At 46.1% G+C, this 26,211-nt stretch overlaps 1 protein-coding gene across 4 annotated transcripts in view; it reads left to right on the top strand.

Moving 5' to 3' along the window:
* CLMN (calmin) overlaps positions 1 to 26,211 on the top strand; it is a 131,565-nt gene that overhangs the window by 91,093 nt on the left and 14,261 nt on the right. For all 4 annotated transcript variants that reach the window (XM_054448193.2, XM_054448190.2, XM_054448192.2 and 1 more), the window contains exons 2-8: positions 1,869 to 1,930; positions 8,195 to 8,290; positions 10,257 to 10,340; positions 16,312 to 16,404; positions 18,645 to 18,835; positions 21,167 to 21,360; positions 22,576 to 22,658. In XM_054448193.2, the coding sequence (XP_054304168.2) occupies positions 1,869 to 1,930; positions 8,195 to 8,290; positions 10,257 to 10,340; positions 16,312 to 16,404; positions 18,645 to 18,835; positions 21,167 to 21,360; positions 22,576 to 22,658 (803 nt within the window). The remainder of the gene's footprint in view (positions 1 to 1,868; positions 1,931 to 8,194; positions 8,291 to 10,256; positions 10,341 to 16,311; positions 16,405 to 18,644; positions 18,836 to 21,166; positions 21,361 to 22,575; positions 22,659 to 26,211) is intronic.

Raw genomic sequence — 26,211 nt, 5'->3', positions numbered from 1 at the left:
ATTGTGTGACCTTGGACAAGTTACAACATCTCCCTGGGCGCGATTGTCCCATCTGAAGGTCATAATAGCAGCTGCCACAAAGGATGGTAGTAAGGATTAAATTAGTTAATCCATGTAAATTACCTAGGTCAGTGCCTGCCACATTGCAAGTGCTTGGTACTTTTTTAAAAAACCACTGTTATGACTCTTGCAGACACCTTTTGCCATGATTGGAATAGCTGGAATCCAAACTCAAGCCTTCCGTTTCCAGGGTTCTGGCTGGTGTGGGGCTGACAGACCTGGATGGGGATTCCCAGCTCTGCCTCTCTTCAGCTGAGCAAGTCACTGGAACCTCTGAGCCGCATTCTCTTCAGCTGTAAAATAATAGTTTGTACTTTGCAGGGGGTGTTGTAAGGCAGTGTTCTCCAGCCTTTTTGGCACCAGGGACCAGTTTTGTGGAAGAAAATTTTTCCATGGATGGGGTGCTGAGGGGAATGTTTTCAAGCTCCTATGAGGATTTAATGCGGCCGGGCGCGGTGGCTCACACCTGTAATCCCAATACTTTGGGAGGCCGAGGTGGGCGGATCACGAGGTCAGGAGATCGAGACCATCTTGGCTGACACAGTGAAACCCTGTCTCTACTAAAAATACAACAAAAATTAGCCGGGCTTGGTGGCAGGCGCCAGTAGTCCCAGCTACTCGGGAGGCTGAGGCAGGAGAATGGCGTGAACCCGGGAGGCAGAGCTTGCAGTGAGCTGAGACTGCGCCACTGCACTCCAGCCTGGGCGACAGAGCGAGACTCCGTCTCAAAAAAAGAAAAAAAAGTTAGAGGATTTAATGCCTCCGCTGATCTGATAGGAGGCGGAGCTCAGGCCGTCATGCTCACTCCCCGCTGCTCACCACCTGCTGTGCAGACCAGTTCCTAACTGGCGCGGACCTGTACTGGTCCATGGCCTGGGGGTTGGGGACCCCTGTTGTAAGGTTTAAAGATGAATGGAAACAAAGTGTCCGGGACGCAGTTAGTGCTTGGCGGATGGCAGTCATCCTTGGCAGTGAAAGATCTGCTAAGAAGCCTCTTTGGATAATGCTCTCCCCTGGGAGAAAGGGTCCATTCCTGATTTATGTCCTTCAGTTCACGTTGGCTCAGAAGCAAGCGCCTGCAGAACTCTGTATTCCTGGAGGGTGCAAAGTTTGCCCTGGCTCTAGAAATAATAGCTACAAAGAAAAGCCACTGGCAGCCCCTGTGCCAGGGACTGTGTGGAGCTGGCTCTGCAGGAGCCTGGGTGTCCTTAGAACAGCTTGGAGAGTGAGCTTCTTGTCCTCCATGTGCAGATTAGACATGCGGGTGGGGGTCTGGCCCAGGCACACAAAGCTGGGAGATGGCAGGGCTCAGAGTCTGATCTTGGGCTGTCCAATCCCTTTCACCACACTGTGGCACGTTCCAGAGCCCCTATTCAATTCCGAATTATCGGCTCCACTCCACCGCGACCCTGACTGCCCTCTCCCATCTCCTCATGCCCATCACTGCCACTGGGTGACTATGCAGTCCCATTACAGCGTCTTGTGGGGTTGATTTGTGGTTTTTTCACCAGTGCTTCTTAGCCTGAACTGTCAGATGTCTAAATGTTTGAATTGGGTTGTAGAGAACGTTTTGTTCCATGTGTCTGAATCTGTGGGTTTACATAGATGCTCAGGGGTTGGGCTGGGGAGCATCAGTTCTGGGTGCCAGGTAAGGCCTTGCCAACCCCTTCCAGAAACAGCTCTGTTCTTACATGGGATGCCCTGGGCTTCTGTCTGCCCTCCACCTAGAATCTCCCCTTGGGAAGGGGAAGGTGTGATTTTTCACATACTTCTTATTCTCCCAGCTAATGGTATGTCTTTGTTTTCAGTTGAGAGGGAAAATGTGCAGAAGAGGACCTTTACTCGATGGATAAATCTACATCTAGAAAAGGTAATGGCGCACTTGGGTGTTTGCTAAGTGATAGATTCATCTGTAACTGAATTTACAGTTCCAGAGAGTGGAGGGGGAGCTGGTGACCCTGTGCTCTTTCTGTTCATTCATTTAAACATTTATAAGTGCCTCCCCCTGCCGGTTACCAAGCTCAGGATTGGGAAGAGATGACTGAGACACGACTCTGCCCTCCTGGGGTCATCATTCTTATCAGGGGAAGGAAAGAGAGTGTCTGTCTTTAAGTAGGAATCTGAGCAGATGGTGGAAGATGTTCGTTATTGAACACACCAACACCTGAAACTCAGGTGTCTTTGGGCCTGAAACTCAGGTGCGCATCTTGATTGCCAGAACTGGGATCTGTGAAGAGCCAAGAGCCATTTGTAGGTATTGGACAAAGCTAGATTTCCTTCTAAAGTCACATAATGTTGCTATTTAATAATAATAATAGTAATAATAATATTACGTGCCCCTTTTGATGCAGTTCACTCTGCATCAGGCATCCTGCGTAGTGCCACACACACATGCCATGTCTCCTGTCATCCGCACAACGACTTGAATTACCCCCTCCTATCAGAAGGAGGAAACAGAGGCACGGAGACATAACGTGGCTTTCCTGAACTTTCTGTGGCTTCTCCTCTGTATTCAACTTAGTGGCCCTTCTCTTCCTCTGTTTCTTTGTTTTCGTGCATGCTTTGGCCCAGCTGTTTTGAGTTGCATTTTGTCTGCAAGCATCTCATGCACACACTGTAAAACAAAAGCAGTTGAATCAGCTCCCCCGTTGAAAGAGACTGAAGGAAGAGCCACAGAGGAGAGGCGGTGATGGGAAGGGATGAAAAGCTCTGGGTGAGAAGGGGGATGGGAGCAGGCAGAAATCTCAGTCCTGGTGCATGAGGTTGGATGGACCAGGCAGAAATCTCAGTCCTGGTGCATGAGGTTGGATGGACCTCAAGACTGTGGGCCTGGGGCTGGGAGAGGAGAGATTATTTTTCTCTTTTTTAGAAAGTTGATTTTTTATCTACTCACTTCACCTCTTTCTCCTTAAGCACCACTATCTGATTCTCCATCTGTATCCAGCAAGTAGTCTCAATTCTGTTTGAAGCTAGTAGCACCCCACTTTCATGTTTGTAGGTAATCTTCTCTCTTCTCCTCTTAAAAGGTTCAAGAGAGGCCAGGCACAGTGGCTTATGCCTGGAACCCCAGTGCTTTGGGAGGCTGAGGCAGGTAGATCACTTGAGGTCAGGAGTTTGAGACCAGCCTGGCCAGCATGGTGAAACCTTGTCTCTACTAAAAATACAAAAATTAGCTGGGCGTGGTGGCACATGCCCATAGTCCCAGCTACTGGGGAGGCTGAGACTGGAGAATCGCTTGAACCCAGGAGGTGGAGTTTGCAGTGAGCTGAGATCGCACCACTGCACTCCAGCCTGGGCGGCAGAGCGAGACCCTGTCTCAAAAAACAAAACAAAAGGTTCAAGAGTAACTATTGACTGCCTTTATGGTTAACACAAAAGAAAGGTTCTTAGAGGAAATCACTGAAATGATTAGAAAGCGGAGAAAATAAATGTGGCTTTTAGGAAGTGGAGCTCTTGACCGCAATTCTAATTCATATAGTTTACCTTTAGGTCTAGGATATTGCCCAAGCAGGCATTTGGCCACCCACACCTCTGCTCCCCAAGTGTAGAACGTGTGACGCAGTGCCACCACTTCACCCAGGAGCATCCTGAACTCTACAGGTGAAAGATTGTATCGCAGATGAAGCTTATAAATCATCAACCAGTTGTTTTGATTGTTGGCACATTTTCGGCAGTGCTCCTAAAGTGAAGTGTTATTTTGGGGAAAAAAACAAAAGGAAAACTGGTCCCCAAACCTGAGATCACTGAACTCTTAAATTAATGCCTGATGTGTGTCAGGGTAGCTGGAAATTCCTGCTGGGGGACACACTAGAGCCATGGAGTATTTCTTTCTTTCTTTCTTTTAAAATTAAAATAAATAAATACAGAAAAGTACAGAGGGTCATGTGGTGAATATACCCGCACCCACTCACCACCCCAAATGAACCTCTGTTCGCATTTATCATATCAAGGATTTTCTCCCTGGCAAAATTCCTGCCCCTTTCTCAGGGCAGGTGGGTAGCGCCCACTCTGAAAATAAATCAGATAGCACCTGAAACTGATGTCTAATAAACAGGGCAAAATTAACAGCCATGTTTCCAACCTTGAGACTTTCAAGAACAACCTTTCATGTAAAGGAAACCCAGGAACTCCTTGGTGAATTGGGCTTAACTGCAATTTGAAGGCTGTCAGAAATATTTACTGAGTCTCTGGCTTCTGGAAAAATTCCTTAATTTACCGACGGAGTTAGATCATGAAGAAAGCCCTGGGGGTGCTGTTTATTCGGCCATACCAATCTCATGAAGCCCATGGAGCGTTTGGGGCCCAAGGAGTGTTTTCCCTGGCGCGGGTTCAATTTCTCCCCCTGCCATCTCGCAGGATGGACTCCGGCCAAGGCCCCGTTTGCTCCTGCTGCTGAGGCTCTTATAGGAACTGTCAATGGAAATTATTCTTCAGGTTTAACTCAGAAGTAAGGCTTGGCCACGGCCAGGGCTGGTAACTGGAAATTTTGTTAGTCCATTTATCAGGGGGTATTCTGTTCGGGTCTCGCGTTTTCTGCCTCGCATTAACAGGAATAACATTTCCGTAAGAGCCTCAGTAACCTGATCCCGTCATGCTCAGGGTGGAATGTGCCCAAGGAGCTGCGGCAGTTTGCAAAGAAAATAATTTGCCTTTTGGTTCAAAGTCGCTGTTGCCCTTGAAGCGAAGCCCTTTTCTGTGCACCTGCGGGTGGAATTGCCCTGTATTTTGACTAACTGGGGGTAAAGGGACTCGTATAAAGGGTAAGGAAATGCCACCTTCCTCCATAAAAAATGAAACGCAGGCCCTCCACGGCTGCCACAGGAAGGAGGCTTTCCCACAGGGAAAGGGTGGCTGGGCCACACTTGCACTGTTTCCTGCCCCTGGGTCTCTGGCTGGTTATGGCTACCACCCTCCCGTTGGCCTCAGGAGCTCCATGCCCCATTAGTCCTGTCTCCCATGTGAATGCCCAGCCTTCCTCTGTACCCAGGAGCAGAGACAGCACCCAGACCAGCTGCTCTAACCTTGCCAAAGCCCCCAGTATAAAAAGGTAAACAGGGAATTCATGCTGGGGTGGGAGCTTATTAAGAATCGGGTTTCGGCCGGTTATGGTGGCTCATGCCTGTAATCCCAGCCCTTTGGGAGGCCAAGGCAGGAGGATATCGCATGAGCCCAGGAATTTGAGACCAGCCTGGGCAACACAGAGAGACTCCATCTCTACAAAAAGTTTAAAAAATTAACCAGACGTGATGGCACGTGCCTGTAGTTCCAACTATTTGAGAGGCTGGGATGGGAGGATCACTTGAGCTGAGGGTTTGAGACTGCAGTGAACTGTGGTCATGCCACTGCACTCCAGCCTGGGCCACAGAGCAAGATCTCATCTCAAAAAAAAAAAAAAGAAGAAGAAGAAGAAGAAGAAAAATGCAAGTTTCTGGACCCTGCTCCCAGAGATTCTGTTGAGATTAAAAGGAGTTATTATCAAGCTTGTTTAGACAGTAGAAACCTTTCTTCAAGCAAAGCATTACCTAGAACCGTAAATGTAGTCATCCCTCCTTCTCTGTGGGTTCCACATCTGTGGGTTCAACCAACAGCAGACAAAAAATATTCAGAAAAAAAAACTGCATCTGTACTGAACAAGTACAGAGTTGCTTCTTGTCATTACTCCCTGAACGATAAACAACTATTTACTTCGCATTTACACTGAATTAGGTATTATAAGTAATCTAGAGGTAACTTTAAGTATATGGGAGGATGTGCATAGATTATATATAAATACTGTGCCATTATATATCAGGGACTTGAGCATCTGCAGATGTTGGTACCTGAGGGAGGTCCTGGAACCGATCCCATATAGATACTGAGGGGTGACTGTACAGGCCAGTAAGAGCTGAGCGTCTCTGATTAAAGCGGGTGCAGTGGGATCAGCTGCCTCCACCATCCCCCTCTCCCCTATAGGGTGTCCTAAAGCTGCTCTGCTGAAGCCTAAGGTTCCAGGGAACAGAGTTTGCAAATCCTCGCACTGGAGCATCTAATCCATAAGTTCCAGCCAGTTCTTCAAACTCCCGGCCACGTCCAGCCAAGCTCCTAGCAAATACCGTGTTGAACCACGCAGTGTCAGTTCACTTGGACAGCAGATCCCTCCCAGGTCTAGGCCCAGAGAGGAAAGCCCAGGGGGCTTCTGGCTCTTTTCCTTCCCAGGCCCCCCTCCACACTCCAGATCCTGTTTAGGGAATTGCGTTTTCCCTCAGGGAGAAGGAAGTAGTCTACGGGAACTGAGGCTGGGGCTTCTGTTCACTGACCCAGGTAACCCAGAAAGTGAGTGAGTGGGGCAGAGAGAAGGTGTTTCAAGAGCCGTTCACTACAAAGGGGCCGCCAGCTGAGGACATCTGCCTTCCACTGATGGCCACAAGGCATACACCCTCTGAATGAAATGTCTTCCTGAGGAGGGCATCCCAAGGCTCTGCAGGCAGGATGCCACTTAGCAGTCAGCAGGTGGGCATGGGCCGGGCAGGTGGGTGCTGTGCCAGGCTCCCTACCTGCATGATCTCATTGCATTCCAGCCCAGCCCTCTGAAGAGGGTCAGATTCCTCACCTGACATTGCAGACAAGTACACTGTCTTTGTGCAAGTGTGCAGGGTCAGGTTAGGCCCAGGGAGGTTAAAGAACATGCCCAAGGCCAAGTTGCTATCAAGCTAGAGCTTGGCTTTAAACTCAAGTGTGTCCAACGGCCTTGCTTCTCATTGGTTCATGTGAGAGATGCAATGTTGATTTATCTCAGGAAGCTGGATTTTGTGGAGGAATAGAGGAGTAGTATGCAGCTTTTTTTTTTTTTTTTGGTACAACTTTAATGAGTTAGATTTGTAATAATGAGCTTGTATTGCTTTTGTACCTAAACATATAAATACACATACACATATACATGGACATGTAAATCGACCTCTGAACCTTTGAGTTCCTAGTAAGCCTACACACGTGGGGTGAGGAAAGGCTCCTTCCCTTCACCCAACCATGGAGCCATTCAGCAAGCCAGCTGTGTCCTGCCAGCCGCCCACCCTCCTAGCCAAGTCTCACACACCAGCCCCCTTTCCTGGCTTCCTCTGCTAAGAGTCCCACCACCTCCAGACTTGGTCTAAATATTGGTGAAGCAATGACGGGCACCTCAGGAGGGCACACTTGAAGACTAAAGCAGTCTTGGAGATGGGGGAGCCCTACTGACGCCAGACTGAAGGCTGGAGAGTAAATGGCCCAGGGTCTTGTCATTGCCATGTGGATCTAGGGTGCACTTGCATTCAGCCCTTGTGGCCGGATACAGGAAACAGGACAATACCGAACAGCTAGCTTGACCAAATGCTGCGACTATCACTCATCCTCTTTGAGCCTCAGTTTCCCCAATCTAAAGTGAAGGGTGGCCGGGCGCAGTGGCTCATGCCTGTAATCCCAGCACTTTGGGAGGCCGAGGCGGATGGATCATCTGAGGTCAGGAGTTCGAGACCAGCCTGGCCAACATGGTGAAACCCCGTCTCTACTAAAACTACAAAAATTAGCCGGGCATGGTGGCAGATGCCTGTAATCCCAGCTCCTCAGGAGGCGGAGGCAGGAGAATCACTTGAACCTGGGAGGCGGAGGTTGCAGTGAGCCAAAATTGTGCCACTGCACTCCTAAGCCTGGGCAACAGAGCGTGACTCTGTCTCAAAAAATAAATAAGTAAATAAATGAATAAATAAAATAAAATGAAGGGCTTGCACTAGGTAATTTCACGTAAGCCCTGATAGAATTGTTTTATTCTACAGAAGGATGTAGTCAAGATATGCCATTTCTTTCTGCCCTTAAGCATGTGGATGTGATCTAAACATGGGGTCTGAGATCTTTGGTTTGAAGGGCCCCCAAGGGTCACTTGTTTGATCAGCCCCCTGTTGGTGAATCTTCTCTGCAGCCTTCCTGCCAAGTGTCTGTGCACCGCTGCCTGGGTATCACCTCCAGGGGGATGGGCCTGCTACCTCCTTGGATGGGCTTTTCTACCTGTAAACAGAGCTGGATGTTTGGAAGTTTTCTCTTGAGCAGAAAGCTGTATCTCTGAAATAGCTTTGTGGATTACACAGGTTGCTAATTGGCTACTTTCTTCCCTTCTCTTTCAAAGTGCAACCCACCTCTAGAAGTTAAAGATTTATTCATCGATATACAAGATGGCAAAATCCTAATGGCTTTGTTAGAAGTCCTGTCTGGGCGGAATCTGGTACGTATGTTACAGAAGGGTCAGAAAGAAAGAAAATGCAAAGGAAAATGCTGCTGAGGTTTTCTTTTCAACACAAGTACCTGGACATATCCTGTAATAAGAAACTCTGAAGCAGTGACTTTTTTTATTAGTGCCTACGAGCCATATAATCATGTGGAATGAACTAGTACTTTTTTTTTTTTAAAGCCAATTTATTTTAGAAAATAAATGCCCAGTGTTTTCTTTGAGTCTGTTAAGGCTTAAGATTAGAACTAAACAGTTAAAATTTAGCCAGCCAGCCATTATATAAACTAGAATGATCGCTAAGAATTGGAAAAATTGGAAGAGAAAGGCCTTTTATCAACCACCCTAAGGCTAAGCACCCTAGAACTGCTGGCTTCTAGAACATTCTTTTAAGTATGACTGAAGTTGAGCCAGCTGGTCTTGACGTTCATTCCGCTTTGGACATTAGCCAGACTTCTCTGTGTTGCATCCCTCTGCTGTGTGCAGATCGGCCCTTGTTCTCTTCACAGACAGCAGAGTTTCTCAGCCTTGGCACTGCTGACATTTGGGTCAGATAGTTTCTTGCTATGGGAAGATGTCATGTGCATTGCAGGACATTTAGTATCTAACTGCTAAATAACAGTATCACCCCCAGGTGTGACAGCTAACAATCTCCCAGACGTGATGAAATGTTCCAGGAGGGGGCAAACTGATCCAGCCCAGAATGGTAGAAGTGTCAAGATTGAGAAAGCCTGTTCCAGAGTCCACTGTTTGATTTGGCCTTGGCAACCCATTGTGCCTAACACAGAGGTGCAGCAATGGGGTCACGACTCTACCAAACCATAGCTCAGCCAGCACAGAGTGTCCTGGGTCTGTCCTGAACTGTAGGTCTAAAGTCAAGAGTCCCTGCTTCTCTTCTCAGATATAATGTAGCTGGTATCTTATCAGACCTCTTAACCCTCCCACCTTTGCTTTCCCAATGGCAAAACACAAGATACCTATTAGCAGCACCCACAGAGGGCTATGCAATATTCTGTGATGAATTCTCAACAGTATTTGGTTTCTTAGAGGGCCTTGCCATGAGCACGGTCCCCAAAAGACTTCCTGAAAAATTACCTTCTAGTCCCGTTTATGCTCGCAGCAACACAGGCTCCCCACTTTATTGCCAGAGCCCTGGTCACCAGCTGCTGTGTCCTTGGTGGGCCTCCATGGGGAGTCTTTGATTCTGGAGCCCAGCCAAGAACAGGCCTCCACTTCCCCATGAGCGTGGCCTGGCACTTCACACCTGGTGGAGCTGACCCACTGGTTTGCCTTGTAATGCCATCCTCCCCCAACCTGGAGGAGCATCAGTGCACTTCAGTTCAGGTTGAGTTGGCTGTGATGGTATTCCTGGTATGTAGAGCTAACATTGTCAGAGTTTTAGCTTCTGCAGACGTCTCTTTCTCTCTCTTTCTCTCTTTCGACCTGGGATAACTGTCCACAAAACTCTTGGCTAGAAAACAGAAGCATCTGCCACCACTGGGGAGGACCTCGGCTGGATGATTTAGGAGCTGAGCAGTGATGCTGACAGCTAATGCTCCCTGTCCTAACAAAAGCAGCCGTTTAGCAAAGGGAACACGTAACAGAGGGTCTCAGGAGAAGGGAGGAATCTAACAAGCCAGGAGCTGGGTCCCAGAGAAAAAAATTGACAAATTTGTCCCTTGCTGACCCACTTCAGCTCCCCGCAACTCACCAACTTCAGTGAGTTAAATCCCAAGTACTGTAAATAAGGCCGACCTTCGAGAGCCCTCTGATGTCACATTTGTATGTCCTGAGAGGCACCTGTGTGGGTTTGGATGCATTCCAGGTGGGTTTTAGCTGTGAGCCCCCAACTTTTTCTTGAAATTCACGTAAAGAAAGTAAAGCACACCCAGCAGCACCGCTGGGTGTTGTGAAGTGCCTGCGCGGGTTTAATGTGCTTGTTTTGTTCTGTTCTGTTTTATAGCTGCACGAATACAAATCCTCGTCGCATCGTATTTTTCGGTTGAACAACATAGCGAAAGCACTTAAGTTTTTGGAAGATAGCAATGTAAGTGTTTGAAGCACATCCTCCTAACACAAGCTTGTCCTGTTAGGAAAAGGACGTCATTTGAAGTTCAGTGCTGGTCACAAGAGAAGCGTGAGACAGGGAATGAGCTAAAATGGTCAAATTAAACTAAGCTTAAATTTCACAGAAATCACTCAGATGACCCCTCCGTTGGGAACATAGTCCCTGACTCCGTGCCTACCCACTTTACAGCCATCAGGATTAAAACTCTAATGTACATTCAGTCGTAGAAAGGCAGAGCAGCTAACTGGCTCTCAGATATTTAGAATTTAGTTCACATTTTCTCCTTCATTCCCTTGAATAAGAGTATGGCAAGCATGTCCGAGTGTAAAACTTTCTCTTGGAACTTAGAATATGGGAGAAAAAGGGGAAGAGGAGGGCTAAATGAGCCAGGCGAAAAAAAGTTATAAAATTCTCCCTTTCTTGATGTAACTTTCTAGACTCCAATGATCTTTTTCTGTGCCTGGAACTCTGCTCCACGTTCTTCACACAGGGGAACGGGTGACTCAGCAGGGAGGACGTTTCCTCTCACCTCTCATTAGGTTTCACCAATCAATCCGGGTTAAAACAAAACCCAGCTTGCCCGACACATTGGCACATACAGTGAGATTTTATCATAAAGTAGGATTCATCTGGGGTTCTTCATAGTAACAGAAGCTGAACTCAGCTGATTTAAGCAGTAAAGGAATTTGTTGAAATATACCGAGTAGCCACACAATGACTTGAAAGACCAGGGAATCAGGGACAGAACCCAGCCAGGCACCAGGACCACCGCAGAGCCCCCTGAAGAGACAGCAGGACATGCCCTCACCACCCTGCCCCTGCAGCCTCTGGGCAGCCCCACCACAGCCTGCAGAAGGAGCTCTCTCTGCTTTGTGGTCATCTCAGTATCACAGGTCCAGATTCAAAGGCCCGGACAGGATGTGTGGCTGCACAGCCTGGGCCCCAGCCCACATTCCGGGGGCAAAGGAGGATGGGAAAGCACTTTTGCTGTCTGAACAGGGGTAGCCTCTGCCTCCCAATAGTCCCCTCCCAGTAGTTCCAGGGGAAAGTCCCAGACACAGAGGGGAGGTTCAGATGGTGGCGGCCAGCAAGCACGTTACAGTTCATGGCAGCACAATTCACAACAGCCAAAAGGTGGGAACAACCTGCGTGTCCACCCACGGACAAATGGATTCTCAAAATGTGACCTAGATGGCCGGGCGTGGTGGCTCACGCGTAATCCCAGCACTTTGGGAGGCCGAGGCGGGTGGATCACCTGAGGTCAGGAGTTCAAGACCAGCCTGGCCAACATGATGAAACCCCATCTCTACTAAAAATACAAAAATTAGCTGGGCACGGTGGTGGGGGCCTATAATCCTAGCTATGAGGGAGGCTGAGGCAGGAGAATTGCTTGAGCCCTGGAAGTGGAGGTTTCAGTGAGCTAAGATCATGCCACTGCACTCCAGCCTGAGCAACAGAGCGAGACTCTGTCTCAAAAAAAAAAAAAAAAAAAAAAAGTGAGCTATCCATACAGTGGAATATTATTCAGCCTTAAAAAAAAGTGAAGCACTGATAATGGATGAACCTTGACAGCGTGCTAAGTGAAAGAAGCCAGATGAAAAGGACCACTTATTATATGATTCTATTCATATGAAATGTCCAGGACAGGGAAGTTTCTGGAAATGGAAAGTAGACTAGTTGTTGTTTTAGGCTGTGGGAAGACAGGGGGATGAGGGATGGTAGCTCAAGGGTAAAGGGTTTCTTTTAGAGAGGATGAAAATGTTCTAAAATTGATTGTAGTGATTCTTGCATACATCTTTCAATACACTACAAAACATCGAATTTTATACTTTGAGTGCGTGAATAGGATGGGATGTGAGTTATAGCTCATTAAAGCTTTTTATAAAGAAAGCCTAGCCCCTGTTCGTTAAAAGGCTCCCTTTCTGTTGAGTCAGTGACACTGCTGGCCTCTGGCCAAATGTGGGCCAGCACAGGTCCTGGAGTACGGAGGCCTGTTTCCAGTCCTGGCTTCCCCACTGCCAGGAACTGTAGGCAAATGGCGTCTTCTCTGAGCCTCCGTTTCTACATCCGTAAAATGGAGGAGAGAAAAACAAAACCTACCTGGGAGAGTTGTTGGGGCTAAATGGCTCATCCAGGTACAGGTTAGCCATGCACCAGCACAGACTGAAAGCTGCGTGGGCTCCAGCTCTCACTGTGTCACCCGCCTTGATTGATTACGTCTGATGCCCACCTGCTCCCTGGAGCAGGCACTGCGTGTGGCTGTCCTCAGCAGTGTCTGCTCCTGAATTGCAAAGGTCATGGTTTTTGTGATAATGTGGGGCCTTTGAACAGCCTCCTCAGATTCGTGCTACTCTTCCTTCCACCGTATTGACCTCTAAATACTCTCCTGCTCTGTCAGCTGCGCACGTTTATGAGTCTGCTGTAATGCAGGCAAAACCCTCCTGCTGCATTTAACAGAATTACCCAGTAGGTCCTAGGTTTGCTTCCAGCAGCCGTTTGGGTCACATTTACCAAGTGTCTTTTGTGGGCCTGAGAGACTTCTCAGCATTGGAGACAGACAGCTACATTAGAGACTCATCTGTGCCTTCAAGATGCTTAGGATCAGCTGGAAGAGACCTCACATGGACAGCGTGCTGCATGTCACACCAGGGGCATGAAGACAGGGGATGATCCTGCAGAGGCAAAAACAAACAGCTGAGTGGGGGAAGGACTAGCCTAGGAACAGGTGTGGCAATGAGGAAGTGCAGTGCAGAGGCTTGGGAAGGCCTGGCCTCCTGTCATCCATCTGTGTGGTATTTTCCAAACTGCCTGCAGTAGCTGCCTTAAAGTCAAGGAACATTAAAGCCTCCATCCCCTCTATTTTTTCAAACAACTGTAAATATTCCAAATGCAAGCATACTATGTCAGCTTGGTGCCCCATTGGGCCCCATTTACCAGGCAGGTAGGACAAGTGAACAGCCCAGTGGAAAGGCAAGCCCAAGGGAGCGAGCTGGGTGGAAACGAGCGTTTCAGATGCAGTCTCTGTCCCATTCCCAGAATCCACAAAATACTCAGTGGGCCCTCGCTGGTTGCTTCTTGTCCCATTATTTCAGCCCACTGTCCCCAACAGGCTACAACGGCTCTGCTGAGCTAAAGCAGTGCCCAGAACTGGGTGGTGGATGCCAGGCAGCAGCCAGGTCCTCTTTGTTCGGGATTCAGATGCCTTCAGGTGCTGTGGCTGGCCCCTGTCCTCCCCTCTCTCCCCTGCTACCACACGTCACAGAGCACAGTGTTTATTCCCGTGTCAGAGATGGGCTGCCCCACAGGACCAGCTCTATGACTTGCAAGTTATTCAACTTCTCTGAGCCTGAACTTCCTCATCTCTAAAATGGGTATATTGTAAACACTAAAGGAACTGACCTGTGAAAAGCATTCTCCATTCTCAGGATGGCTGTTATCACTCACCAGGCCCCTGAGTTATCACCCTACATGTGATAACTAGGTGTGATACCACCTTCTCCCAGCCGCAGAGGGAGAGGGAATATTTCCATAAACTAGTTGCTCCACTTGTTTTCAATCTGGCAAAACTAGCTGAGTTAGGAGGAACAAGAGGAGGAAAACATTGTCCCTGAAGCTCTGCACTGAAGTCTGGCTGTTAACTTTTTTATTCACCACCAAAAACAAAATGGTGGCTGGGCACACAAGCCACAGTTTTTGGAAATATCTGTTCCTTGGGGCCTCGGACCACCTGCAATCACCACCTTCCCTCATCCCAGTTCTCTGAGGGAACTGGGCACCTCAGGAGGGTGCTTTATTCCCTGCTCAGCCCTGCCCTTCCCCTCTTGGGATGGTGCACCATGGTGTTTACGGCACCCCTACAAGGCAGCTCTGTCTCCTCACTTTGAAACCTCAGCTTACAGGGCCACAGCTGTCACTTGCCATTTGGGCTTCCCCCAGGTGAAAGGGAAGGCCAGGGTGATCAAGTTGACTAGTGGCTTTGATTCCCCTGGACTGGAATGTGCTCAGTAGGCCACAGAAACAGAAAAAGCTGTCAGAGCAGAGGCTTAGGAGATGAGCAGGCGAGTTCTCATGGGTGATCCATCATGCAGGACGTGTGCTCGTGATGAATGTGGACGTGGTACTGAACCTGAATCTGATCGACTGTGTTATTCACAGTATTGACAACTTCCTTCCTGGCCTCCGACCTGCCAGTGATGAGCCTGTGTTGTCTGAATTATATTCTTGGCATCTGCCCTCAAAACAGACTGCAGCTTGGGAACCCAGAACTCTCCCTCGATTAGGCAAGCCCAGGCCTAAATGATTGGTGTTGTCGGAAACCCATGATGAACTGATAGGATCAGAGACCCATGCAGACAGTTTAAAAAGCCATGACGGGAAGAGAGAGAGGAAGGAAATAGAGGAAAAAGAAAAAGGTTTTGTATGAGATGCTCTCTTCATGTTCTCTTTCCCCAGTCTACCAGGCAGAATTTTGCAGTGTGGACCTGATAGTGTATCTTGACTTTCTCTTTCTCCTGAAGAATGACTTTGACTTTTGCTATATTAAGCGTTGTTAAGAAAGAAGAAAAACATGTGACAGACACCAGTGTGACCTGCAAAGCCTTAAATATTTACTCTCTGGCCTTTTTCAGAGAGGTCTGCAGAGCCCCGATCTGTGTCCAGTGCTTAGATTTTGTTTGTGGAATGAACTGATGACTTAGGGCAGTGATCCTCAAACCTGAGCATGCACTGGAATCAGCTGGTGCACTTATTAAAATACAGATTTCTGGGCCCACCCACAGAGTTTTTGATTCTGTAGACATAGGGGAGAATGAGCATTTCTAACACGGGGGTCCCACGTGATGCAGATGCTGCTGGTCCAGATGTCAGGTTGGCCTTAGGGATTTATCAAGAGCATCATTCTGTGGTCAGAACACAGTTAAATAACATAGATAAGACCCTAAGGGTTTCTACAAAAGGCACATTTTAACTAATCAGTGGGATATTTTCTAATGATGCAGAAACCCTGGGTATAAACCTTATCCCAGTACACTATTTCTAATTAGCAGTCAACTCACCCACCACAGTCCGTGATTGCTCATGTCGGTGCTCTGTGTTTGTTCCAAGGACATGCTAAATCCAGGCGTGGTGGTGTTTATGTAGCAGACAGATGTACTGGGCATTTTCCATCTCTCTCAGAAAAGAATGACTGAAGCCTTACCAGCTGTGTGACTGACGCTGGGCATGTTATATTTAACCTCTCTGAAATTCCCTTACCTGAACTGGAGGGACAGTAGAAATACCTACTGATATGGTTTGGCTATGTCCCCACCCAAATCTCACCTTGAATTGTAGCTCCCATAATTCCCACGTGTCATGGGAGGGACCTGGTGGGAGGTCATTGAATCAGGGGGGCAGGTGTTTCATGTGCTGTTCTCTTGATAGTGAATAAGTCTCCTGAGAGCTGATGGTTTTATAAAAGGGAATTCCCCTGCACACGTTCTCTTGCCTGTCGCCATGTGAGACATGTCTTGCTTCCCCTTCGCCCTCCGCCATGATTGTGAGGCCTCTCCAACCATGTGGAACTGTGCGTCCATTAAACCCCTTTCCTTTTATAAATTACTCAGTCTCAGGTAGTATCTTTGCAGCAACATGAGAACGGACTAATACACCTACATCATAGGTTTATTGTGAGAATAAACTGAGTTAATATTTGTAAGGAGTTTAGAATAGAGGCTGCACATGGTAAGTGCTATGTATGTGTTAATTAAATACACTTTTGCATGCTGAGTGTCCCTGAGAATGGCAGGGTAAGTAAGAAAAACAGACTCATGCAAACACACACACACACACACACACACACACACACACACACACACACACAGAGAGAGAGAGAGAGAGAGAGAACCAGAAAATAACATATGTTATCCTCCTTGGACACCCCCCTTTAAGTTCATAAATTGCTTCCCTCCAGGTAAAACTGGTTAGCATTGATGCAGCAGAAATAGCAGATGGCAACCCTTCTTTGGTTCTTGGGCTGATATGGAACATAATCCTCTTCTTCCAGGTAAGATCATTTCCTTTCCAAAACACACAATCATGATCTTGTGTCTGCTGAGCAGCCGCAGAAGAGAGTGGGGCCAGATCAAGGGAGGCAGTGAGGCTTAGTTTATGGCAGATTTTATCTTTTCTACTCACTGAAAAAGCACTAGAAGAATCTGGTTGCTAAAGTGTTTGAGTCTCTGTGATTTTAAAAGTGGTGCGAGTTCTCTAGAAGAGAATATCCATCCTCTTGGGTCTGGAAGAGTTAAATATTTACTTCAAAAAATAACTTTGTTCTAAAGTGTCACAAGAACCAGGGAATACTCCTGACCAAAAATGGAACTTGGTAGAGTTACTTTCCTGAAATCACTCAGTATTCCTTAGAGGTGATTAAAGAGCTTGCGCTAAAGATGCCTGAGGAAGAAGAATAACAGGCGAGACCTTATTGTTCCGTTCTTTGCAACTTCAGCCTCTAACTGGAAATGCAGATTTTATAGAGGAAGAACTAGATCTGTGATTGGAATAAGAAGATGACATTTTATTTTTATTTTATTTTTTATTATTATACTTTAAGTTCCGGGGTACATGTGCAGAACGTGCAGGTTTGTTACATAGATATACACGTGCCATGGTGGTTTGCTGCACCCATCAACCCGTCAGAAGTTGACATTTTAAATTGTGCTCAAGTTCATTTCCCTGTCAGAAGGAGAGAGCTGGTATCTCATTTTCCAGAGCCCACCTGCTTTTGGAATAGAAACTCGTGGTTCACTGTTCGATTACCCTCCCAAGACTGAAAGTGATCCATACGGACATGATTTGCTTGGGATTTTGGCTCAATGCCTGCATTTCAGAGAAGCATGAGCACAAACAAGGTCTGGAGACAATAGTTCCTGTTCTGAGTGAACCCTGAACTTAAAAAAAAAAAAAAAAAAAGACTGTCTCTCTCCGAGCCTCAGTTTCCATGTCTGTGAAATGGGAGCAGTGGTCATAATAGGTGGTGAGCATCAAAAGAAGCCATGTGGGCCGGGCACAGTGGCTCACGCATATAATCCCAGAACTTTGGGAGGCCATGGCGGCAGGGTCGCTTGAGTCCAGGAGTTCCAACATCAGCCCTGGAAACAGAGCAAGACCCCATCTCTACAAAAAACAAACAAAATTAGCCAGGCGTGGTGGTGTGTGCCTGTAATCCCAGCAACTTGGAAGGCTGAGTTTGGAGGATTACTTGAGCCTGAGAGTTCAAGGCTATAGAGAGACATGATCATGCCACTGCACTCCAGCCTGAGCAACAGAATGAGATCCTGTCTCAAAAAAAAAAAAAAAAAAAAAAAGCAGCAGCAGCCACCATGTGTTATACATATGCTTCAATTACTGCTACCTGTTATTAAACTTCCTCAGAGATTCTGGAAACATCCTGAAGATGTGGTGAAAGTAAAGACCTTAAATCCACCACCATAAGGCTTCATTTATTTATTTAACAAATGTCTGTTGAGTTTCTCCAAGGTGCCAGGTGCTGAAAGTAGAAGGCCCTGCCCTCATGACCCTTTAGGATCACAGACAAGTCAATCCTATATGGTAGAAGGTGATGCGAGAGCTCCAAGCAGGGGCAGCTAGCTCAGATGGGGGAGTGGAGTAAGGACAACTTCCTGGAAGAAGTGACACCAGAGTTGGGTTTTGAAGGATGAGTAGGAGTGCGCTAGACCTCCTACTCATCTTTCAAACTAAGTTAGACTTAACCTACTGTGTGTGTGAATTGCCTGAGGGTGGTGTTGAAACAGATTCTGATTCCAATAGCTCTGGGGTAGAGCCTAGGGTTCTGCATATCTTACAGAAGTCCTCATGAGAGGATTTCGCTGATGGAGGGAAGGGACACATCGAGGCAGCAAGGGCAGGATGAGCAGAGGCAATGGGGCTTGAAAGAGCTCAGTAAAGTCTGGGAGTGATGGGCGGTGAGAGGAAAGGGGCGGCGGAGTCGGGTCAGGGAGACCTGGTGTGAAGTGCTGGCTGGAGCTGGAGAGACTCCAGGAAAAGATGGTCCTCCCTGTAGAGTGTAATTACGTGCACCACAAGCCACAAGAAACGGACAGGCCATCGCAAGTACTGCCTGTCGCCTGCCACAGCCATCAGAAAGGGTTTCTCTGCATTCAGAGAACCAATCCTGCATGAGCCAGTCCCTCCAGCCATGGTCCGTGTGGCCACCCGCCAGACAAGGGGCTTGCTGAGAGGGTGGGTCTGTTGCTGGGGTCTGAAATACCATTTTCCTTCCAGATTAAGGAGCTCACAGGCAACCTCAGCAGAAACTCTCCATCTTCCAGCTTGTCCCCTGGCTCAGGGGGCACAGACTCAGACTCATCCTTCCCACCCACACCCACCACAGAGAGGAGCGTGGCAATATCGGTGAAAGACCAGAGGAAGGCCATCAAGGCCCTGTTGGCGTGGGTACAGAGGAAAACGAGAAAGTAAGCCGTAGCCCCTCTCCCCACACCACTTCATTTTACTAGCTGCTTTCAGGCAGAGGAAAGGAGAATTAGTATTTATTAAGGTGCCAGTTATGTATGTGCCCATTGCTTCATATAGAACATCAGAACGGGGCAGGCGCGGTGGCTCATGCCTGTAATCCCAGCACTTTGGGAGGCCGAGGCGAGTGGATCACCAGGTCAGGGATCAAGACAATCCTGGCTAACACGGTGAAACCCTGTCTCTACTAAACAATACAAACAAAATTAGCCGGGGCGTGGTGGCAGGCACCTGTAGTCCCAGCTACTCAGGAGGCTGAGGCAGGAGAATGGCGTTAACCCGGGAGGCGGAGCTTGCAGTGAGCCGAGTTCATTCCCCTGCATTCCAGCCTGGGCAACAGAGCGAGACAACATCTCAAAAAAAGAAAAAAGAATATCAGAACAGGAAACTCTGCATTTTTCTGGTTTTGCAGTACACACAAAATACAGTTTGCAGAATGTTTGCTTTGCACAAAGCTGATAAGATTTGAATACAGATCAGAGGGGCTTTCATCATGTTGCCTCTCAAAATGGGCATGTCTCTTGGATTCTAATGACTTGTATGCATTTAAGCTTCAGGGTATCTTCCAGAGTCTGTACCTACTTTAAAAATAGTAATAATAAAGGCTGTAACATACTCAAAGTTAGGTCAGACCTTCCAAAATCGAGACGGGAACTGGAGCCAAGTTCCGGCCCTGTTTCACCCCACGCCGGCAGCAGAGTAATTTTAGCAGTTTTGTATCAGGACTTTTTACCAGCAGCAGGCCCACAGCCCCTGGGCCATTGGCACAAATGCCAGACCAGTGTGGTGGAAACCAAACCAACTCGGGACCGCCCTAGCTCCTCAACGTACAGACTGGTTGAGATCCTGGTGAGTCATTTACCTTTCCAAGCCCCAACTGCAAATGGTATCCTATCACACACTGCCTTCCAGGACAATTAGGTGAAATGAAATAAAATCCATGAAAGAGCACCTTGCACAGTGCCAGCCCATATTAAGCACTTCACAAATATTGATTCCTTTATCCCTTGTGTGTGGAAATAAAAGAGGGAAGAGAGGCTGGATCTTTAGTTTTGATTGAGAGACCAAGCATGGTAGATTGAAATCGACAAATGTGAACCGCCATTAAATGTTGTTTACATACAAATCAACCAAAAAAAAGTTCATTGTCAGGGGTTAGGGTAGAAGGAGGGTGTGACTGTAAGGGAGAGGAAGTGTCTTGGGGTGATGGGACAGTTCTGTTTCTCTATTGTGGTGGTTACATTAATCTGTACACCACCCCCATGAAAATTAACACCTGTGAAAATGTGAAATTCAAATGCAGTCTATAGCTTAATTAATAATTGTCTTGGACCAGTGTTGGTGTTCTGGTTTGGATAACACACCCTGCCTGGTGGCATAAGATGCTGTCACTGGAGGAAGCTAGGGAAAGAGTAGAGACTCTCTGTACTGTGTTTGCAACTTCTTTTGGGTCTTAAATGATTTCCAAATAAAAAGGTGCTTGGTTGTTTTTTTTTTTTTTTTAAGAGGGTTCATTGACCACAGTTGAGAGATCGGTGGAGTCTCAGGATAGATTCTAAAGGAAATTAGTGCCTGGCAAGATTCTCTCCTCTTTTGTCCTTCACTTTTACTTTTAAAAAGTTGAGGTAGCCTCCATTCTACAAAATAGAATGAAAGCTCTCTGCCCCTCACTTTTACAATGATGCTTTTATTTCTATTACTGATAATAGTAGCTGTCATTTAGTGAGTGGCTTTCTTGGGCTCCCAACGTTGCATATTAGGTTGACCCTATGACACGGCCGTTCTTCTGGGGCCAGGCTCGACTTTCCCCACAAAAGCCCCAGCAAGTTCACTGTGTGGAGTTTGAGGCTCAGAGAGGTAGGTGACTTGCCCAAGGCCATGGCACTAGAAGCATAGAGGGGACAGCTGAGGTACAAACTTGTGTCTTTCTGGTTCCATTTTTATGGCACAACACATCCTTGTTATGTTTTCAATGTCACTGATACAAGGAATGGTCTATACAGTTGGTCCTTTATGTGTCTGAGAATTGGGGAACCCAGGGTCCTATTTTGCCTCTTTGTTCAGTGTATACCCTCCTATTCCATTTGGCTGGAAACGGAAATGCGAGTGGTTCAGGGCAGCTCTCCCATGCTCAGGGACGAAGGCGTCTTCACCTGGCGAGGTCGGCAGCTCTGCCCCACTCAAAAACTCACGCGGCTGCTGCATGCTGACCTTGCGCCTTTGAGTCTGTTTACTAACCAGCATTCTGGCCGCCGCTGCTGTTTTTCCTTCAGGTATGGCGTGGCGGTGCAGGACTTTGCAGGCAGTTGGAGGAGTGGGCTGGCTTTCCTGGCTGTGATCAAGGCCATTGACCCCAGCCTAGTGGACATGAAACAGGCCCTGGAAAATTCCACACGAGAAAATCTAGAGAAGGCTTTCAGCATCGCACAGGATGCCCTGCACATCCCCAGGCTCCTGGAGCCAGAAGGTAGCAGTGGTTCTCTCTTTCTAATAATTTTTTTTACAAACGTACCACTTGCTGTCCCATGTAGAAAATCTGGAAAATACAGAAAAATCTAATGAAGATTTTGTCTCCTATATTTCTACCACTCAGATCATATGTATATTTTTCCAGTATTTTGTATGTCTCTAATTATATTTTTACATAATTGGTATCATTTACTGTATGTATAATTTTGTACTTTTTATTTAACATTATATCATAAGTATTTTACATACTACTATAATGTATTACATATTTTTATTGGCTGCATCATAGTTCATCTAGTGGGCATAGTAAAATGTACTTAGTGGCCGGGCGCGGTGCCTCACGCCTATAATCCCAGCACTTTGGGAGGCCGAGGCGGGTGGATCACCTGAGGTCAGGAGTTCGAGACCAGCCTGGCCAACATGGTGAAACCCCATCTCTACTAATCATACAAAAATTAGCTGGGTGTGGTGGCACAGTCTGTAATCCCAGCTACTCGGAAGACTGAGGCAGGAGAATCGCTTGAGCCCAGGAGGTGGAGGTTGCAGTGAGCTGAGATCGTGCCACTGCACTCCAACCTGGGTGACAGAGCCAGACTCTGTCTCCAAAAAAAAAAAAAAAAAAAAAAAAAAAAATGTGCTTAGCTCTTCCGCTACTGGTAGACATTGAGGTTGTTTCTGAAATATTTCCTTTTATATATAACAACACCGCAGTGAACATCTTAGTAAATAAAGCTCAACGTGCATCCCAGATTATTTCTTTAAGGACCAGGTTTCATTAGCAGAATGACAGAGGGGGAGAGCCCACGCCTTTTTAAAGGGTTTGACTATCTATGTGAAGTTGCCTTCCACGTGGGTTAGGCTAACATAGGACTCCGTGTACCATATGTAGGCTGCCTGGTTCACCGTCCTTGCCCATGGAGCCAGCAGCGAGCTGGCTGCTCACTGTGGAAGGGACTAAAACAGCAAGGAAGAAGGGACAGAATTTTGAGAATGAGAAGCCCTAAATTCTATATCCTTACTTCTCTGTTCATCGGCCAGCTGTGAGATTTCAGTTAAATGATTCACCTTCTCTGAGCCTAAAGTTCCTCAAGTGGAAAATAAAGAGAAAAAACCTTCAATGATCTGTGGGATTCTTCACCTTCAGGCATCCGGGAATACTATTGAAAGTGTGTGTGTTTGTATCTCCTGCTAATTCCTGTGTCTCTCTCGACAGACATCATGGTTGACACACCAGATGAGCAGTCTATCGTGACTTACGTGGCACAGTTTCTAGAACGTTTTCCGGAGTTGGAAGCCGTATGTTTGCTTTTCTTACCTTTAATTCCGACACCATACAATTCCATCTGCTGGCCATCAGACGAAGCAGGGACGTGGGCAGCGTTGCTCTGTGTAACTAGCAGCCAAAATCGTCAGTTGCTCCCAAGTCCCTTGAGCACAGCCTTACCACGTTTTAATTTCAGAATGATAGTAGTCCCCCTCATATGCGGGGGATACAGTTCAAGACCCCCGGTCAATGCTTGAAACTTTGGATAGTACCGAACCCTATATATACCATTTTTTTTCTATACATATATATCTATGATAAAGTTTAATTAATAAATTAGGCACAGAAAGAGATTAACAACAACTAATAGTTACATAGAACAATTATAACCATGGGCCGACATCATTACTTTTGCAGTTTGGGGCCATTCTTAAGTAAAATAAGGGTTATGTGAACACAAGCCCTTTGATATCATGGTGGCTGATCTCTGATCATCCAGGCAGCTACTGAGTGAGTGATGGATGGGTAGCAGAGATGGCATGGATGTGCTAGACAAAGGAACGAGTCAAGTCCCAGGCAGGACAGAGCAGGATGGTGAGAGATTTCATCCCACTACTCAGAACAGCACTCCATTTGAAACAGGAATTGTTTATTTCTGGAATTTTCCATTTAATCTTTTCAGACCACAGTTGACCATGGGTGACTGAAACCTCAGAAAGCAAAACCTCAAATAAGGGGGAACTATTTATATGTAACATGCATTAAGTTTCAAAGCAGGATGGAAACTGACGCCTCTCACAGACCTCTTCCCATGACAAACTTTATTAAGATTATGAAAGATGCTTTCTTATAAAACGGATCTGCTTCTTGATTTTTTAGATGTCAGATGGAACATGTTAGCATCTACCAGATTTTTATCAGTGTTAAAAATCATAAAAGACAATGATCATTGAAAAGCCTGCCTTTTTATCTTCAGAATTCCAGATTATACTTGGTGAGAGTTTTTTTGGACACAGAATCACACCTTTTAGATGTTGTCCTGGCCCCGTTGAACTCTCACCCAACCCATGCACAACCCCGAGATGATAATAATGACAGCAATGACAGCCTTTTCTTGAATCCGTTAGTAATTGACTGAACCCTTGCCCCTGGCTTAGGGGACTCAGAAATAAACTGGATGGCTGAGGTCCCTGGCCTTGTGGAGCTGTGTTCTAGTAAAGGAAACAGTTATAAGTGAGCAAAAACATAAGTTCGGGTAGTTTTAAGTACCAGACAGAAAAAAAGAAAGCATAAAGAGTTAAAGGATGCTTGCAGGAAAGGGGAGCTGCTTTTCTAGCTGGCTGCCTTACCCCTGTGTCTCTGGGCTGCCTGCCATTCCTGCAATCCAGCATGGCTCAGTATCATAATCCTCTTTTATAAATGAAAATAAGGATCTCAAAGAGGCTTAAAGATCTCTCCATAGTCACTCAGCTACCAAGCACAGAGCTGGGGTTTGGACCCTCTGTGTTTCCAAAGTTCAGGCTCTTGTTTCCCTTACAACATGCAGCTGAAACTGGGGCTCCGTTTTGTACAGAAGAGCTTCCCAGGATCCTCCATGCCGTGGCTTTCATCCTGGCCCCCACCTGTGTGTGTGTTTCCTGCCTGTCCCTGCACCACATATGGACCCCTTACAGGGCACTTTGGAAGCAGGAATTCCTGGGCTGGAATGCCAGTTCTCCACTTGGAGCTGTGTGACCTCAGGCTGGCGACTTGACCTCTCTGATACACATCTGTATTGAATGTGTATCTATTGAATGTGTGTCACCTGTAAAATGGAAATATGACCCACATTTCAGGGTTATGTGAAGAATAAACAGTTATGTGAAGTACCTAGTACTGTGCCTGGAACAGCAGTGGATGTTTAGTGAATAATGATGACTTGGTCAATGGGTATAAAGTTACAGTTACATAGGAGGAATCAGTTCTGGTATTGTGTTGCAGAGCAAGATGACTATAGTTAATAATAATGTAACCAGTGGCTCACATCTATAATCCCAACACTTTGGGAGGCTGAAGCGGGAGGATTGCTTGAGCCCAGGAGTTAAAAGACCAGCCTGGGCAACAAAGCGAGACCCCATTTCTACAAAAAAGAAAGAAAGAATAATATACTGTGTATTTCAAAATGTCTAAAAGAGAAGATTTTAACTGTTTTCATTACAAAGAAATGATAAATATTTGAGGTGACAAATATATTGATTTCTCAGATTTGATCATTTTACAATGTATACACATTTTAAGACATCACATTATACTCCATAAATATATACAATTATTATTTGTCAATTAAAAATTTAAACAAAATCAAAAGAAAGGGATCCGGCCCTGCCAGTGTCTTGATTTTAGTCCATTGAGGCCTGTTTTGGATTTCTGATGTCCAGAACTGTAACATAACAAATTTTTGTTGTTTTAAGCAAAAAAAAAAAAAGTAGTGGTTATTATTTTGCAATTCAATTTTCCTGGCCTGTTACTGTATTTTGAAATACTAGGCATTGGGGCTTTCATTAGCCCTGAGCTCTTAATCTGTAGGCAGAGTTTGAAATCAACTGAAACATATGGTATTTGTGTGAGTCAAAGCCACAGCTAAGATTGAGCAAATCTGACACAGATCTCCCCAATGCTGAGGTCAGAAACTGCAGATGGGAAAAGATTGAGCCAGAAATAATACCTGGAGAAAGTCATTCTGGTTCACAGAACATAGTGCATCACTGCAGAACAGTCTATTTACATCTACAAGGGAATACAGATGAGAATTCACAGCTTATCCAGACACGCAGTGACTCGTTCTTAACAATTCTGCTGAGTTAGTTCATTTCAGTAAACATTTGTTGGGCCCTGACCATGTACCACACATTGTTGCTAGCTTTGTGGCCCAGCACACAGTTTCTTCTGGTAAATGTGCCATATGCATTTGAAAAGAACGTGTCTTATGCAGTTAAAGAATACTGGTATTCTTTAATATGCTGTTAATATGTTAATATGCTATTCTAATATTCTATATTTATACTGATTTTTCCTGCTTTCCTGATCAATTAATGTAGGAGAGAAATGTTGAAAAAAAATCTCCAACTATGATTGTGAATTTATTTCTCCTCTTAGTTCTGCCAGTTTTTGTTTTATATATGTTGATGCTATGCTGTTAAGTGCATAGACACAATTTATTATATTTTCCTGATGACTTGATTGCTTTATTTTTATAAAATTTCCCCCGTCTTGAAGTGTGCTTTGTCTGATATGAATATAGCCATAGCAGCTTTCTTATGATTAGTGCTTGTGTGATATCTTTTTCCATTTTTTTCCTTTCAGTGTATGTACACTTATATTTAAAGTATGTCTCTTGTAAACAGTATACAGTTGGGTCTTGTATTTATTCTGACAAACTCTGTCATTTAATCAGTACGTTTTTCATACATTTATATGGGTTTAATCTACCATCTTGGTTATTGTTTTCCATTGGTCTGATATGTTCTATGCTCCATTGTCCTTCCTTCTTAACTTTTTGGGGATTATTCAAGAATTTCTTTTGTGTGCATTTATCCCCTTTATTGG

The sequence above is a fragment of the Pongo pygmaeus genome, chromosome 15 (genome assembly GCF_028885625.2).
Source record: "Pongo pygmaeus isolate AG05252 chromosome 15, NHGRI_mPonPyg2-v2.0_pri, whole genome shotgun sequence".
Classification (NCBI taxonomy): Eukaryota; Metazoa; Chordata; class Mammalia; order Primates; family Hominidae; genus Pongo; species Pongo pygmaeus.
The sequence above is the reverse complement of the archived record's forward strand: the minus strand, read 5'-3'. Positions and strand labels throughout refer to the sequence as shown.